At 35.0% G+C, this 17,489-nt stretch overlaps 2 protein-coding genes across 2 annotated transcripts; one reads left to right on the plus strand and one right to left on the minus strand.

Annotated features, from left to right (window-relative positions):
* Positions 1 to 380: 380 nt before the first annotated feature.
* Positions 381 to 1,428, minus strand: LOC142230920 (uncharacterized). The gene is made up of 2 exons (XM_075301537.1): positions 1,311 to 1,428; positions 381 to 838 (listed from the first exon to the last, which is right to left on the minus strand). The coding sequence occupies exons 1-2, from the start codon at positions 1,426 to 1,428 to the stop codon at positions 381 to 383; spliced, it is 576 nt and encodes a 191-aa protein (XP_075157652.1).
* A 10,265-nt stretch (positions 1,429 to 11,693) lies between these two features.
* On the plus strand, positions 11,694 to 12,269 carry LOC142230921 (activity-regulated cytoskeleton associated protein 2-like). Its single transcript, XM_075301538.1, has one exon. It carries the CDS (start codon positions 11,694 to 11,696, stop codon positions 12,267 to 12,269), a length of 576 nt encoding a protein of 191 aa, XP_075157653.1.
* The last annotated feature ends 5,220 nt before the right edge of the window (positions 12,270 to 17,489 follow it).

Genomic DNA, 17,489 nt, shown 5'->3' on the forward strand with positions numbered 1-17,489 from the left:
AGCTTGCTGTACCATATTGTAGGAAACTTGATTTGGTAACATAATTGTCTCCTTTGCGCTCAACTTCAGCCTTTTAACGTAAAGTATGAACGTAGCTACAGCTCGATACAGTCTCCTCCAGATGGAAAAATATGCCACATTTAAAGTAGCAGCTTTTTCTTTATGAATGTGAAGAAAATGATAGCTAATTTCGTCATTGCCGCACACGTCTAATTTCATATATACTGGCCAAGTTGACCTGCTTTCGCGAAGAAATTGGGGTCCCGTGATCCACATTGAAACATTCCAATTATGTTGATATTTTATTGCAAGATCTGCAGAATTAATTTTTGAAGGCACCCATCGCCATTGTGTTATGTATGTGACTTCCATTATTTCACCTACACGGTGCATACAAATTGTTGGAACTTTTTGGGATCCATGCGAAGCCACTGTAAAACTGTTTCGGAGTCTTTGCAGAAGTATTTCGATGTGACATTTAATCGACTGATTTCCAGAACTTTTTCCGCAATTCTCACGCCAATGATAGCAGGTTGTAGGTCTAATCTGGGAATATACATTGGTTTCAATGGAGCTACCTTAGATTTGCTTGCAATTATGGCAACATCACACAGGTGTTGAGTTACGATCCGGATGTAGCAAACTGCTGTGTAAACGTCTTCACCCGCATCAACCAATGTGTGTAATTCTATTTGTGTTGCTTCGTTCAAATATTGGGAGTAACATCTTGGAATCTCAAAAGCTGATATAAGGTCGATTGCAGCTTTCCAATTGTGCCATTTAATATATAAACAGTTGTGGATTTCGTCATCCCAATTGATATCAGATCGCCAGACTTCTTGAAGAAGAATTTTGAGTGTTGTTGTATATCATGATATAAAGCCCAGTGGATTGAAAATGGACATCAGAGCTTGCAACAGTTCTCTCTTCGTGGGAATTATTCCTGTGGTATGTCTCGCAGAAATCTGGTAAATCTGAAAATGTATACAAAAACATCTTTATTGGGGTCCCAATACATACCCAAAATCTTTTCTGTATTTCTAAAGCCTTTTGTAGGTTTCACTGTAGAGGTAAGGACTAAGTAAGACCAGTTTCGAATGTGAAATCCAGCAGCGGCGTGAAATCTCGGACGTAATGTGTTATGCATGGAGCACATGAAATTCCAAATGTTAATGAACACCTTACATAAACACTCGGCTACCTCCGGAAGATCATTTTGGTCCTACCACAGGAATCTTTGAGTGTGCTTCACGCTTTCTCTTTTATTTGGTGAAACATTTCTGCTATATCTCCGCAAACTGCAACTTTACCCACTCGGAAATTTAGCAACACATTGACAAGGGGTTTTAATAGATCAGGTCCGCTGTGCATATAGCCATTGAGAAAAGCGCCATTACTTTTGGCAGCGGCATCCCAGACCCAGAACATTCTAATTTTCCCGGCTTGTTTGGGTTTTTAATTAAATATATACACGCAAAGAAAAAAAACGTTTGGAAAACGTGTACCGAAAACTTTTTTCTTTTGTTAGAGTTTTTTGAATTGCTTCGAAAATTTTAAACTTTTATCACCAAAAAAATTCGTTTGTTACAAAATTTTTATTTTTTCAATAAAAAAAGTTATTTTTGAAACAACAACACAGTCCATTTCGTTTATATCAAACACTGTTCTTTTCCGACTTTAGGTCTTTAATAAGACACAGTTTACAGTTCAAAATTTAATATAGTACAATGTAATGTTGAACATTTTTTCGGAATCTTCCGAACATATCTGGAATATATGTAAAAAAAAAAAACAAAAAAAAAACTTTGGTCGAAGCGGGGATCGAACCCACGACCCTTGGCATGCAAGTCGGACGTAGCAACCACTGCTCCACGGTGCCAAACTAAATGTTTGTTTCTGTTAAATAAACTTTGTTTATTCGGTTCGTGGGCGCCGCAAGCTATGCTATATAAATATAACTTATATGGATATTTATCTATTGATGACCATAACAGGTACATAGCTCAGTGGTTAGTGTGTTGGCTTACAAAGTGCATGGTCCGCGGTTCGATTCTCCGTCCAGGCGAAAGGTAAAAAAATTTTAAAAATTTATAAAATCGTATAATTTCTTCTACATTGTTGGTATTACAGAAAAAGGTGCTAAGAACTAAAAAACTTCGTGGAAGTGAGAAAGATGTGAGGGAAAATGCAATTAGCCAGAAAAATTTTTTTTTGAGTTAGTCTTTATGAAATTGTTTTTACATCCTGGAAAAGAATAAACGTTTATCACAAAAAGTATATACTTTTCTTCCAAATGTACTTCCTTTCAACGAAAAGCAAATGAGAAACGAACTTTGTTTGTCTAAAATTTCGTTTGGGAGGAAAGAATTATTTTTTTGCGTGTAGGTAATTTTTAGTTTTTCTGACTTTTTTCACTAAACAAATTATAACACGAGTTAGACTATATCATTGTTGGCACTTGAATGCAAGATATTGAGATGACGTGTATAATTGGATCTGTGATAAGTTAAGTGGTTCAAAATATATCGATGAAAATAGGGCGAATTTTCAAAAAATCTTGTTTTTCAATGACTATATAAAATACCACAAGATATATAATTTCATGAAAATCGGATAAAAACTATTGTTTCTAGAAGCTATAACAACTCATGGACTCGGAAATCGAATAGAAAATACGGTTTCTAGAAGCCCAAGAAGTAAAATCGGGATATCGGTCTATATGGGGCTATATAAATACATGGACCGATAGGCACCATTTTCAGCACTCCTATTTGTGGTCGTGATCTAGATGTCCAATTTCAGGGAAATCGGATAGAAACTATGGTTTCTAGAAGCCCAAGAAGTAAAACCGGGGTCTATACCAAAACATGGACCGATACACACCATCCCAGCAAAAAAAGCGTCGCCCAAAAAGTAATGAAAATGTTCTTTTTGGATGTGGAAGTGGTGCAAAATTGACGCAGAAGCGATGAATTTAACATGGGCTTGTCATAGGACGGAAGTCCTCCATTTCAACAGCCCTTGCACTGAATTTGCATCACTTCTTTAGGTATGATCCGAATTCAATGTTTTGGATGTAAATTAACAAATGCTGTGATATTTTGTCAAATAAATAATTTTTATAATTTTTTATAATTTTTAATGGATTCTAACGCTTGTCGGAAACGTTTGACCTCAAATATTTTCAAAAATTCACAATCTTTTCAGATTGGATTTAGAATTTTTCTCGACAAAATTTAAATGATTTGTACCATTTTATGAATTCGTGCTCTGTTTATAACCTATTTGAAACAAAAAAAGTTAAAATTACGCATTAAAAGTATGAAAAAACGAAGTTATAAAAATTTGAATTAAAAGAACTTCCTGAGTAGTTAAAATAAAGAACATCATTGGGAGTGCATCTTCTGGAAGTGCTTTTAAAGTTGTGCCTTTGGAAGAACTTCCAAATTTTTTTGCTGGGATTTTCAGCACACCTATTTTTGGTCCTAAAAATGCCCCTAGATTCCAATTTTCAGCCAAATCGGATGGAGAGTACAGTTTCTAGAAGCCAAAAAAGTAAAATCGGGAGATTCCTCAATATAGGGGACTATATCAAAACGTCGTCAATCAATTCCATTTTATCATTAAATAGTTCTGGCATAATTACAAAGCCGTTTCACGATGATACATATACTGGAAGTATTTTTGGCCGCTAACTCCATACAGCACCGACCACTGTGCAATGGACTGAATACACGGTTGAAAAAGACTGTTTTTCATATGTTTGGCTATAAACATTATATGTTTGGAACACAAATTTTTAAACACAATATTTTTGAGTGCAAGCATATAATGTTCATAAACTAGCATAACATGTTTGGGACATATATGTTAATATGTTAGAACATATTATGTTTGGGACATAAAATGTTTGTAAATATAATATGCTTGGATGCAAACATATATTAATTTAGAAATAGCCTATAAACATATATGTGTTTAGTAGCTTGGAGCGCTATTTAACAGGGAGCGATATTGAATTAAGTTGGTGGTTGTTGCTTGTTATTACAAAATTAACATTTTATTTTTCCTTGGGCAATTGATCAGCTACTTCTTTGATCCTTACAAACTGTGTGGTCCGGTGTTCGAATCCCCGTCCGGCAAAAGGCAAAATTAAAATAAAAAAAATCATACAATTGAATAATTTCTTCTACAATGTTTGTATTACAGAAAAAGGTGCTAAGAACTAAAAAATCTCGTGGAAGTGCGAAAGATGTGGGGGAATATACAATTGGGCAGAAACAAAATTTTGAGCATTCAGGTCGAAAACCTATGTTGTCAGCACCTATATTACCTGTTTATTTTCATAATTCATTATGATTGTAAATATATAAATAAATAAATAAAATTTTGAGAATTTTTTTTTAAGCATATAATAATTTTGGGTGCAAAATGCTTCCAAACATATTATATGTTCATATAATAACATATTGTTGTTTTGGAAGACAACATTATTGAATTTGGATGCAAAAATACAAAATGTTTGGAACTTAGACTACCCAAACATATATTGTTTAGACCAATATGCTTTCAAACATATTATATATGGGAAGAGATCAAACATATAAATGTTTGGGCAATACCCAAATATGTATATGCTTGAAGCAAAATATGTTTGGGAGTATATGTTACAGAAGCGATTTTTTGTGAGCGTGTAGTCTAAGTGAGCCTGAAATATTTTACAGACACGCTGCCTCCATCGGGAATAAACGAACTGGCTCATAGACGCTGCAACATGTAACTTGCCACACCCAGAGAAATGGTTGGTTGCAATTCGATAATTACAATGAGGAAATGATGACATTTGTTACAAGAGCAATGTTTTGATTATTTTCCCCATTATACATCCAACACGACCATAAAAAAGTTCACAGGATCAAAACGAAATTCCCATAACCATTCAATTGGTTACAATAACTAATGTCGATAAATTTGGTTTTATGCTGCATAAAATAGTTGAACTAACCACCAGCATAGTGAGACCTACATCATGGGAATCAACAAATGGCTGGTACAACCAAAAGTTGAGTATACTAATAGAATCTTAGTTCAATTATAGGACGGGCGTAAGGTAGTAGTTGCAACAAATAAATATTTATATCAACATCGACATGGTAAATGGTATGACGCTACAAAATTTGCAATACATTGAATAAAGAAAAGAAGTTGCCTTCAGGTAAGTATCGCACCGATTTATAAAAAAGGAATATTACAAAAGTTTCCATAAAAATTGCAGGCTTCATACACCAACAAACACAAATACTTTTTACGGCAAGCGAGCTTTTTTATTGTATTACGAATACAGGACGAGTCTAAGTCGATCTGTATTTATATCTAGAGGCTTAAGGAAGAAATTTCTGGCAAGTATATATTGAATTAGGTTCTGTAGTTTGACCACATAATTGCAACCTAATAACCATCTGTCATTGGTATACAAACATTACCTATAAAAAATTGTAAATTGTAATGTAAATTGATCTCACATATATGTAGATCAAAAGCCTTTGTTGTTAGCACCTTTTGTATTTATTTTCGTAGTTTATTATGATTGTTAATCTTGTAATAAATTAATAAAATCTCTACTTAATCTGCCCTTTCATTTGATATTGGAATTTGGTTAGGATAATAGTAAAGAAAATCGAGAAATGTTGGTTGCACCAACAAACAAAACAATTAATATGAAATTGCGACAACCAATGCAAAGTTGATCCAACATACTACCATGTAGTTACAATTGCCAAATGTTAGTTGTGCTGACAGATATCATTGATAGTTGATGGAACCACCTGCTTTCGGTTGGCAAATAATTCGGTTGAAGCAACGAATTTGTCTGGGTGCACTAGTAAATCAATCATTCTATTATTAATGACAAAAATTATGTTAAATGTGTTGCGATAGTGGTATAAATGTTATATATATAAGAATTTGTAAATGTTTAATCAAATTAATAAGCATCTAAAAAATAGTATTTTACTTGACCACAATGATTCTTTTACAACTATCTTAAAAAGCACTTTTTCTGATTGTTTGAAGGGGCTCTTATGCGCTTTACAGACTATCAGTTATTCCGGACGGAATGTCGGTGTTTGTAAAGAATCTTACAGTGTGTCGGATCGATACGACTTGTCGGCGATGACTAAATAATCGGTAAATGTGTTATCGATCCCAGTATCGATTATGCCTTCGGACTTAACTTCTAATGTGCACAATATATGGGATATGTTCGACACGAGCACTGTCGTCCGGAATAACTGATAGTCTAAAAAGCGCATTATTGGCGTCGTTCTAAATTTATTTAAAAAAAACCCTAATAATTGCACCGATACGATACTTTTTGTAGTAACATGGCGTGATACAACTTTTCAATAGTGACAGCGCTTTTCCGACGATTTTTGGATGTCGTATACGATTCTTTTCGACGTGGTGGGGATTCTCAGAAGCGCCGTCAAATTCAAAAAATTTTGGCAGGGTATATATACACATTTCTAGTTTTAACCGCTGAAACTTCTCGATTATTTTCTTCTGTTGAATCAACCAGATTGTTTCAACATTAGCAGACTCCTTAAGTTAACGTTTTCCAGGCCCACCAGTAATCTAAAGCTATATGCCCCTAAAATTGGGAGCCACCGTGGTGCAATGGTTAGCATACCCGCCTTTCATACACAAGGTCGTGGGTTCGATTCCTGCTTCGACCGAACACCAGAAAGTTTTTCAGAGGTGGATTATTCCACCTCAGTAATGCTGTTGACATTTCTGCGGATTTCAAAGCTTCTCTAAGTGGTTTCACTGCAATGTGGAACGCTGTTCGGACTCGGCTATAAAAAGGAGGTCCCTTGTCATTGAGCTTAACATGGAATCAGGCAGCACTCAGTGATAAGAGAGAAGTTCACCAATATGGTATCACAATGGACTGAATAGTCTCCCAATAAACACAGGATGAGCGTTTTTCAAATGCAACAACTTTTCAGTTTGAAGGCCGGTATGCACCTCTAGCGAAAAATTTCATTCCCATAAGAAATGCATTGCTATTTATGCTAACGAAATTTTCGGTAGCGTTCAATTTCGTAAGCTGGTACGCACCTCTAATGAAAATAACAGGGTTGTCGAAGGCATATTTTGGCAGCAAACATTTAATTTATTACAATCAGTGTGTGCGTAAAAGTTTTAAAAGGTCTGTAAATAATAAACAATTTATTTGAGGAATATTTAGAACATATATTCACAATTTTTAAAAGCGATTAGCTGGTTTAAAATTTGTTTACACAGCCCTGTTTTTTTGTTGTAGACTTAAATAAATTTTTGCTACCGAAAATTTCGCTAGAGGTGCATACCGGCCTTGAGGGTAAATATAATTTTCAACATAAATTCAACTTGACTTGAAATAGCTCATCTTCAATACATCTTCAAATTGTTTGCGATTACTTCCAATTTGCCAAAATGTTGACGAAATCTTTGAAAAGTTGTTGAAGATAATATGAGAAAACTTTGACAAAACACTACCCTAAAATGCAACGAAAAAACCATGTGGTTTTCAATACTTATATGTGCAACGAAGTTCGTGGTCAATTGCAAGAAATAAAAAAATGGAAAATTTTAGACAAATAACCAAATAGTTTATAAAAATAGGTAAGTGAAAATAATAAATGAAATAAAACTTTAAGGAAGTCACTAAATGTATATCTCTTTGCAGAAAACTAAAATTATGGATTCTACGTTCTTGAAAACATTAAAAAGCTGACCGATGAAAAAATGGTGGACAATTAACTGGAACTGCTTCAAATTGTTTATAATAATTGGTACGTCAATATGAAAAATTAAATCAACACTTTATGCGCTTTACAGACTATCAGTTATTCCGGACGACAGTGCTCGTGCACACAAAAAACGAAATACCTAAGTTGACTTTGTAATTTTTTTTTTATATGAAGATACACCGATTTATACAAGCTTTTGTTGATTTATGAACCGGCAATTCGAATATTTTACAAAGTAAACTTGGTTCATGCTAAGTTATTAAGTCCCTTATAATATTATTCTAATGACAGTTGCATATTTCTAAAATTAGTTAAATTTCCATTTTAAATCGTGTGTCTCTACAATAAAATATGGCAACTATTACAAGAACATGATAAATTTCCATATTTTTAATATGGCAACTTTTCGAAGTGCATAACGTCAAATGGAACCTGTTAAATTATGTACGGCAACTCATATTTTTAGTCAGCTGGCGCAAAAAGCAGAAGGAACAAAAGGGATCCAATTTAATTTTGGAATAATATATTTCTCAATCGAAAAAGGTAAGTTCCATTTTCCATTACAAAACATACCATAAGGCCGGTACTATATTCGTTTACAGTGAAAATGAATTGTGAGATGTGCAATATTGAATTTAAAAATGTGGACAATTTCGTTCGTCATTTCAAACACTTTCATGGTTTATCAAGCACATTTCGATGTCCTTTTGCTAATTGCAAATTGGGATTTACCAGCTCCTCTGTTTTCAAGAGACATCTGAAAATGCAACATGAAGTTACAAACCATAACAAGGATTTTATTCAGCCAGAAACAGAGGACAATTTTCATCTTTCTTCAAATGAATCAATCAGGAACCAAGAAAAATCGAGTAAAATTGAAGTTTCTACATCTAGTAGTATTGATTTCCAAAAGGAATACCAAGAAAATATTCTACGTTTTGTAATTTCTCTACAAGATAAAAATAATTTTACCTTTAAAGATGTGCAATTTGTGATTGAAAAAATCGAAAGCCATATTTTAAATCCGCTGGTAAAATTTTTGATGAGTATTGCGCCCCAAATTGAAAGTTATTCTTTAAATGAATTAATACGCTTCATTCCGTCATCATTTAGCTCTATTAACACACATTACAAACTAATTAAGCACTTAAAAGAACAACAGCTTTATAAATCTCCAAAAGTGATAACTATAACTCAAGTCAGTTCACGAAAAGTTGGCAAGAAACGACAACGATTAACATATTATGAGTCTTATACACTTATGCCAATTCGTTTCCAAATAAAAACATTCTTTGAAAAAGAAAACTATTTAGAAAAATTTTTTAAATGCTACGGAAATCGAATATCGACGAAAAGTGACATTAGTAGCTATATGGATGGCGAATCTTGGAAATCGAAGCATTTTTCTGATAAGATTGTAATACCATTTTTTTTATACACAGATGACTTCGAAACCAATAATGCATTGGGTTCACATTCGGGCACTCAAAATGTTACTGGCTTTTATTACTCATTTCCAAAAGTAAACAAATCCTCCAAATTAGACAACATATTTATAGCCGCATTATATAAATCAAAACATATAAAAAAGTATAACCAGGAACAACTACTAAAGGGACTTATAGACGAAATTGTTGGTCTTCAAGATTTTGGTATTAATTTCACTTTGTATGGGAAAAACGTAAATGTTCGATTTAGTCTAGCTGCAATAACTGGTGATAATTTAGGCATAAATTCAATACTAAATTTTTCAAAATCATTTTCGGCAACAAAGTTTTGTCGTTTCTGCACAGAAAGTAAAGATAACACAAAAAAATTAGCATTAGAGAATCCTACAAGTATAAGAAATCCAGAAAATTACAACATTGATGTTATGAAAGGACTCCAGAATGAATCAGTTTTTAATAAAATACCAGGATTTCACGTAACCGAAAACTTTGCGGTCGATTTGATGCATGACATATACGAAGGAATAGCACATTATAATGTGTGTCATATATTGAATTACTTTATCAGAGAGAAAGTTTTGAGTCTAAAAGAATTGAATGAAATAAAAAACACGTTTTCGTATGATAATTGTTACACTTTCAAAGATATCACAAAGAAACATTTAGAACGTCGAAGACTTGACACATCTGCTAGAGAAATGTGGAACTTTTTACATTGCCTGCCTTTCATAATTGGCGAAAAAGTTGCACCCGGCGATGAAGTTTGGCTTTTCTTTCTTATATTTTTGCAAATTTTGGATATTTGCCATCGTTCTTCTTTTAAACCCTATCATTTAGAAGAATTGAAGCAATTAATTGAGATCCACAACAAAGAGTATATTCGAATTTTTAATGACCATCTGAGACCAAAGTATCATATACTAACTCATTACCCTAGGGTAATGAAATATTCCGGTCCATTGAAGGAGTACTGGTGCTTCAGATACGAAGCAAAGCATAAGGAGTTGAAAGACTATGCAAAATGCACGAAGAGCAGAAAAAATATTTTATTCTCTATAGCTAAAAAAAGTAGCCTTAAATTTGTTAATCAAATGGTCAAAAGCAAAAACGAAGACTTCAAATACAATGAATTACATGAAAGAAAGAATACTGACAAAGATTTCTATTGCCTTCACTTCGATGCAAATAAAAATAATCTAAAGATATTTAATGAAATTTGTTATTGTGGATACCAATACAAATCAGGCCAATACTTAACAAAATCAGATGAAAACGAAACAACAGACTTATATTTACTTCTAGAAGTAGTTGTGTTAGAAACCCGGAATATTTATCTGAAAGTTCAGAAAGAAGTCTATACATGGAGTTCCCACTATCTTTCTTATGAAATTCAAAATTCGGAAAACTGTATTCATGATCTACTCGAAACAAATCATTTTGATAGACCTCCAACATGGCCACACACTTTAAAAAATGGAAAAAAGTTGGTGCGACCAAAAAAATATTTCATTTAAAAAATATTTTATCTAAAAGTAAACAACCTCTTACTTTCTGCTATACATCATTACTATTAAACAATTTTTTGCAGTTTTTTCTCTTAAGCTATGGCAGACAAAGCCGAATATATTGACATTGAGTGCCTCGAGTTCTACAGTGATGGAGAAGATGAAGATAGCTTTTATTCAAATTCAAATTGTAGCGCATGTTATTATTATACGACATATTTCATTTTTATATTTAAATCAATACATGCATTTATTATATTTTTCTTATATTTATATATTTCATCACTAACAATTACATACATTGAAAAGATAAATATTTCTACCGTTTCTATTTTGTTTATATGACGCATACTTTTATGTTTCATTGTAATTGAGTGTAAGAAGCTTGTAATATTTAACAAACAAAAGAGAAAGAGAGTTATTTTGAGTGTTAAATTGAGTACTTGAGTAACTAATTGTTTGATTCTCACTTGTATGCATAGGTTTATGATCTATCATTACTCTCATATGTTTATTGAGCAATAATTGTAAATCGTTCTGTGTTATTATAAAAGGAGATGCATAGAAGCATAAAGTTTAGTTACTGGCTTACCAGTCGTTGAGGTAAGAGCTAAGACTACTTGGGGAACGCATTAGCGTGGCCGGTTGTCTTTAATCTTGCTTTGCCGACGGCAAACAACACTTGGCGAAAGCGAAAGCAGTCACTTGTGTTTATGCCTGAGGCATTAACGATTGTTAATATATAAATATATTGTGTAAACTTAAACTTTACTAAATAAAGTTTATAACGTCTTATGTAGAAATCTTGCGCGTTATTATTTCTGGGGAAATTGGAATTATACCGCATCAAAACCTCTACATAAATTTGGCGCCCATCCGTAGTGGCCAGTTTTGTTTGGATTTGTATGGAACCTGTTACCTCACGAAGAAGTCCAAGATTACAAAACATGACTAACCCAACTTTAACAACGGAGCAGTTTGAGAAATTGATGCAGGCTGTATCAACTGCCAATGTGAAGCCCGGAACGTATAGCCACTGTACTGCTCGTTACAACGGTGAGAGAGATCCGGCTAAACTTGAGGAGTTTATATCAGCCATTACAACTTTCAAGACTGTGGGGAAGATTGGAGATGATGATGCTATCAATAGCATGCCGATGCTGTTGCTGGGTGACGCTTCTGAGTGGTGGAGTGGTGTGAAAGGTAAGGCGAAGAAATTTGAAGATGTCCTTAAAATGTTGCGTGATTCATTCTGTCCACCGAAACCTGCATGGCGTATATATGCTGAGATATTCGAGGGAAAACAGCAGAAAAACGAGGCAACTGATACTTTCATACGAAAGAAAAGGGCATTATTCGCGAAACTTCCAAAAGCTCCATCGGAAGGCGATCAAATCGATATCCTATTTGGAATGCTTCATGTCCAAATCCGTGATAGAGTTTTTCGACACAAAGTAGTGAACTTCGACGAATTACTCAAGGATGCACGGGAGGCTGAAGAAGCTATAAACGAAAGTCTGTGAACACTGAGGTTCTGTCCGTCGGTGGTCCAGTTCGTTGTACGTATTGTCGAAAGAAAGGACATACGAGAGACAATTGTTTTAAAAGGGAGAAGTATGAAGCTGAGGCTAGACAAGAAGCTACTATTATCGCACAAACTACCACGGCAAAACCCAAATTGGCATGTTATGGATGCAATACACCGGGATACGTCCGCGCGAATTGTCCATATTGTAGCGGTAACAAAAGGCAACAAAATCCAGAAGGCTTTGTAAATTTTAATACAATGACTCTTCGATTAGTCGGAAGAGAGATTCCTGTGGCCAATATTCACATGTTCGGAGTCCCTGGCCAAGCATATTTAGATACGGGAGCACGAACTAGCATTGCCAGTGCAAATCTAAAGGCAATTTTGGATTTTCACGATTGTGTATACAATAATGTACGGATGGAAATTTCTTTGGCAGATGGAAGCAGATCTGTGCAAGAATGCCTGTCGACGGTTTGTAAGATTGCAATTGGTGGAAGATCCTTTGATGTACAATTCGTCATATTGCCTTATGCTAACAATAATCGAACCCTGTTAGGTTCTGATTTTCTAGAGCAAGCGGCCATTGTTTTAAATATGGGTCAAGGTTACTGGTATTTCGAGGACGATCCCAGTAAACATTTTGAATTCCCTGAATTGCTTCCTTTGAATTTGAACCTACTTGAAACAATCAAAGTAGGTGTGTTCCTTTACTTTACTCGTAGTAAAAAGTAGTAAAAGAGAGAAATATTGAAAATCCTCTCAGATTTCTATATTTGTTAAATGTACAGGAACGAAAATATAGTAAAAATTTTAAAAATGTCAAATAAAAAACAAAAGAAGCATTGTGATTTGAATAAATATTTTCAAAACATGTAGGTAAATTAAATACTTTTATATCGAAAATTTTTTTGCCAAATGGCAGATTTTTTGCAGGAAACTTTGAAATCCTTATTACGATAGAAAGAAGCTATGGTTTTTACTTTGTTATAAAAAGTACTCCTTTTGCAAAATTTTTAACCAAAGTAAAACTCTGGCTTCTGGGCCATAAAGTAGAGTAATAGCGCATATTATCAGTATCTTATAAGGTGGGGTTTTTCATTCCGTTTGTAACACATACAAATAACGAATTCTAACTATATAACGTATATATAGTCTTGATCAGGGAGAAATTATAAGACGATGTCTCTCTGTCTGGCTATCTGTTGTAATCAGGCTACTTCCTTCAATAATGAACCTATAGTGCTGAAATTTTAACAGACACGTTTTTCTTCTACATGCAGGTCAATTTTGAAGATGGGACTACTTCGGCCTAAGTTTCGATTTTGCTTCCATATGAACCGACCCCCGTATTGGGGTCTTCATGACATAGACATTAAAACTTTTATCCGATTTGCATGAAATTCAAAACGTAGAGGTACTTTTGGTCCATTAAAGGGTGTGCCGAATTTGGTGTGAGTCGGTCAATGTTTTGGTACTTTTTTCGAAGCAAGTGGTATTGGTTCGGCATTGTTTTGAAATTCCAAATTGTGGAGTCTACACGTTAAATCTAAAGCACAAAGGTGCACAAAATTTTCCTCCAGAATACGTAGAATTTTATAAGGAATGTAGTCCTTCTAGACTCAAAATACAGACCCCACTTTGTTCAAATTTTGCAAAAAAATAAATTGTAAGGCCCTATCTCGGAAATATTAGATATATTCGCACACATACACAATCTTTTTATGGTAGTTTATAAGTTCTATCCAGCAAAGCAAAAATCATGAAAATCGGTGCATAATTGCGCGTTTGCCAAGTAACACTAAATTGCATACATCCGAGGTGTCCAACTTCCAACGTCTATAGACCAGCCCGTGAATCCACTAGGGACCTACAAACCTCTAAATATAGAGAAAAACATTTCAGCTTTGGCACAAAAAAAAAATTATGATGATATCTTAATCCATTAAAAAGTTACAGATTTATTTCCAAAAAAAAGCGATTTGGAACTACTTTAGTTTTGAAAATTTGAAAACAAATAATTATTTTTGTAATGACATATCTACAACTTTTACTCGAAAGAATTTGTCGAGTAACTTGTAGTAAAAAAATTTTAAAAGAGACATGCATTTTGACATTGTTCTCTTAAAATTGTTTACTACTTTTACTATTTTTTGGGGTTGAGGAACGGTTTCTAGTAAAAACTAGTAAAAGTAGTAACTAGTAGTACGTAAAGGAACACAACTAGTATCTAGCAAGAAAAGGAAAACCACTAGAGAACCAGTTCAAAAGGATCTTATGAGAGATGGACCAACGAAACCAAAACAGTATCACCACGAAGTTCATATGGCAGAATTTGAAAGTTATGGTCCAGAAATTACGGGAAATGATTACTCACCTCATTCGATTCAGGCTATTTTTAAAGATTGTTTGCCAGATAGTGAAAAAGACACGCCTAATCGTGGTTCTAAGTCAAATCTCTTTGGATCTCCTAATTTGGTCTATGATACTGAGAATATTGACCCAATTCCCATACCGATGTTAATGGTCGATTTCAAAATTCTAAAACAATCAGATGGCGAATTTTTACAATATAATGAAAAACGGGAGTTAGACCAACTTTTGCAAAAACATTGCGTAATTTTTGGTGAAATCGGAGAGCCAACTCCTTATATGGAGCACAGCCTAAATACAGGTAATCATCAGCCTATAGCATCGCCGGCATATAGATTGTCTTTCGCAAAAAGTAAAGAGTTGAGAGTAGAAGTGGACCGAATGCTTGAGCTGGGTATAGTTGAGGAATGTGAATCTGCCTGGGCTTCACCGGTTGTAATGGTTCCAAAACGAGATGGTGGTATAGGAGTCTGTGTTGATTACAGAAAGTTAAATGCTATTACAGAGCCAGACAGATACCCATTGCCCCGTATAGATGACTTGATCCATGCAGCAAAAAGTACGAAGTTCATGACCACGCTTGATCTCCAGAGCGGTTACTACCAGATCGCAGTTACTTCAAAAGACAGAGACAAGACCTGTTTCATTACTCCATTTGGCCTGTTCCGTTTCACACGAATGCCTTTTGGCCTTAGAAATGCACCAGCAACATTCCAACGCCTGATAGATCGCTTTAAAGCCCCGTTGAAGGACATGATGATCCTGGCCTATTTGGATGACTTAATTATATGTTCTCCTTCTTTTAAGGCTCATATGAATGATTTAAACTTAGTGTTTGCCCGTTTGAAACTGTTTAACCTGCGAGTTAATAATGCTAAATGTCGATTTTGCTGTCAAGAGGTAAGATACCTTGGTCACATTTTAACTCCAGATGGTATAGCTATCGATCCGGCTAAAACGTTGGCAATTTCGGAGAAAAAGGAACCAAAGAACGTCAAGCAACTGATTTCGTTTATCCTAACCTGTTCTTGGTATAGAAAATTTATTGATAACTACGCCCAGATAGCAAAACCTCTCACCGATCTAACCAAGAAAACAGCAATATGGATGTGGGGAGATACCCAGAGAAAAGCTTTCCAGGCTCTGAAGGATAAGCTGATAACCCCACCGGTTTTAAAGCAAGCACAAGATGGACTACCATTCATAATTAAAACAGATGCAAGTTCAATCGCTCTCGGTGCAGTTTTGATCCAGGGGGAGGGCCCTGACGAGCATCCGATTGAGTATATCAGCAGACTACTTTCTAGTGCTGAAAGAAATTATTCAACCACCGAAAGAGAAGCACATGCAATCGTGTGGGCATGTTCAAAATTTCGAGGATATATCGAAGGCGCTGAAATTATCCTTATGACTGATCATCAGCCTCTTAAGTGGTTGCTAACCATGAAATGTCCTGTTGGTCGCCTTGCCAGATGGGCATTGCAAATCCAGCAGTACAATTTTCGTGTCGAATACACTCCTGGGAAAAGTAACTCGGTTGCTGATATGTTATCCAGACCTAATGAAAAAGATGATGATCCTGGTAGTATGCCTTTATTCAGTTTTCAAATCGATTTCCCACACAAAACTCCCGAAAAAGTGCGAGATGAACAGTTTAAGGACGAAAAACTTAAAGAAATCATTATTTCTATAGAATCGGAAAATGAAAATTTAAGCCACTGGCTAAATCGTGGTTATGTTATGAATGATGGTGTTTTGTATCGATATAATAGCGACGAAACCGATGAAGCTCAATTAGTTATTCCCGAGCATGAGCGAAATGATATCCTTAAAATCTACCACGACGAAAGCACAGCTGGTCATTATGGCGCTGAAAGGACAATACAGAGAATCGCAAGCCGATATTTTTGGCCAGGCATGAGAGCCGAAATAACCAAATATGTCAAGACATGTGTTGAATGCCAACGATTCAAAGCATCAAATGTGAAACCAGTCGGTCTAATGAAAACAACAAGTTCCAAGCAACGTTTTGAGGTATTGGCTGTTGATCTTTTTGGTCCGTTACCTTTGACAGAAAACGGATTTCAGTGGATACTCATAGCGGAAGATATAGCATCCCGTTGGGTAGAACTGTTTGCCCTTAAAGAAGCTACAGCCGAAAATTGTGCAAAAATGTTGATCGAGGAAGTTTTTCTCAGATATGGTGTACCTAGACGTCTTAAAAGCGACAATGGTGTCCAATTTATTTCCGCCATAATGCAACAAGTGACTTTTTGTCTAAATATACAACAGCAATTCACGCCAGTCTACCACCCACAAGCTAACCCAGTCGAACGCAAGAACCGTGATCTGAAGGCGCAATTAGCTATTCTGGTTCAATCCCATCACAACACTTGGGCAACCCATCTCAGTGCTATACGGTTCGCGATGAACACATCTAAATGCCAGTCTACTGGATTCACAGCCTCCTATTTAACTTTTGGCCGTGAGTTAAGAACAATAGATGACGTCCAAAATGATCTACGGTCTGTTGTGGAAAGCGAAAACTTTATTCCACAAATAACCAAATATCTACAGAATCTATCTAAGATCTACAAAGACGCCGTAGAATCCGAGCAACATAGACAGGATGAGAACAAAAGAGCTTATGATGCCCATAAACGACCTCAGCCGAATTTCGATATTGGTTCCAAAGTTATGGTCAATACTCATGTGCTAAGCCAATCATCAAAAGGACTGACTTCTAAATTTGTGCCGAAAAGGGATGGTCCCTACATCATTATAAAGAAAATTGGTTCTACTTCTTATGAAATCGCCGCACCTGATAATTTAGATGTACCTT

The sequence above is a fragment of the Haematobia irritans genome, chromosome 3, assembly GCF_050003625.1.
Source record: "Haematobia irritans isolate KBUSLIRL chromosome 3, ASM5000362v1, whole genome shotgun sequence".
NCBI classification, from domain to species: domain Eukaryota; kingdom Metazoa; phylum Arthropoda; class Insecta; order Diptera; family Muscidae; genus Haematobia; species Haematobia irritans.

Excerpts from the sequence above, each read along its gene's own strand:
- LOC142230920 (XM_075301537.1), bottom strand. The coding sequence starts at position 1,428 with ATGTTCTGGGTCTGGGATGCCGCTGCCAAAAGTAATGGCGCTTTTCTC. Across the intron at positions 839-1,310 it reads GTTGCTAAATTTCCGAGTGG|AAGTCTGGCGATCTGATATC; the intron begins GTAAAGTTGCAG and ends TTCTTCTTCAAG.
- LOC142230921 (XM_075301538.1), top strand. The coding sequence starts at position 11,694 with ATGACTAACCCAACTTTAACAACGGAGCAGTTTGAGAAATTGATGCAG.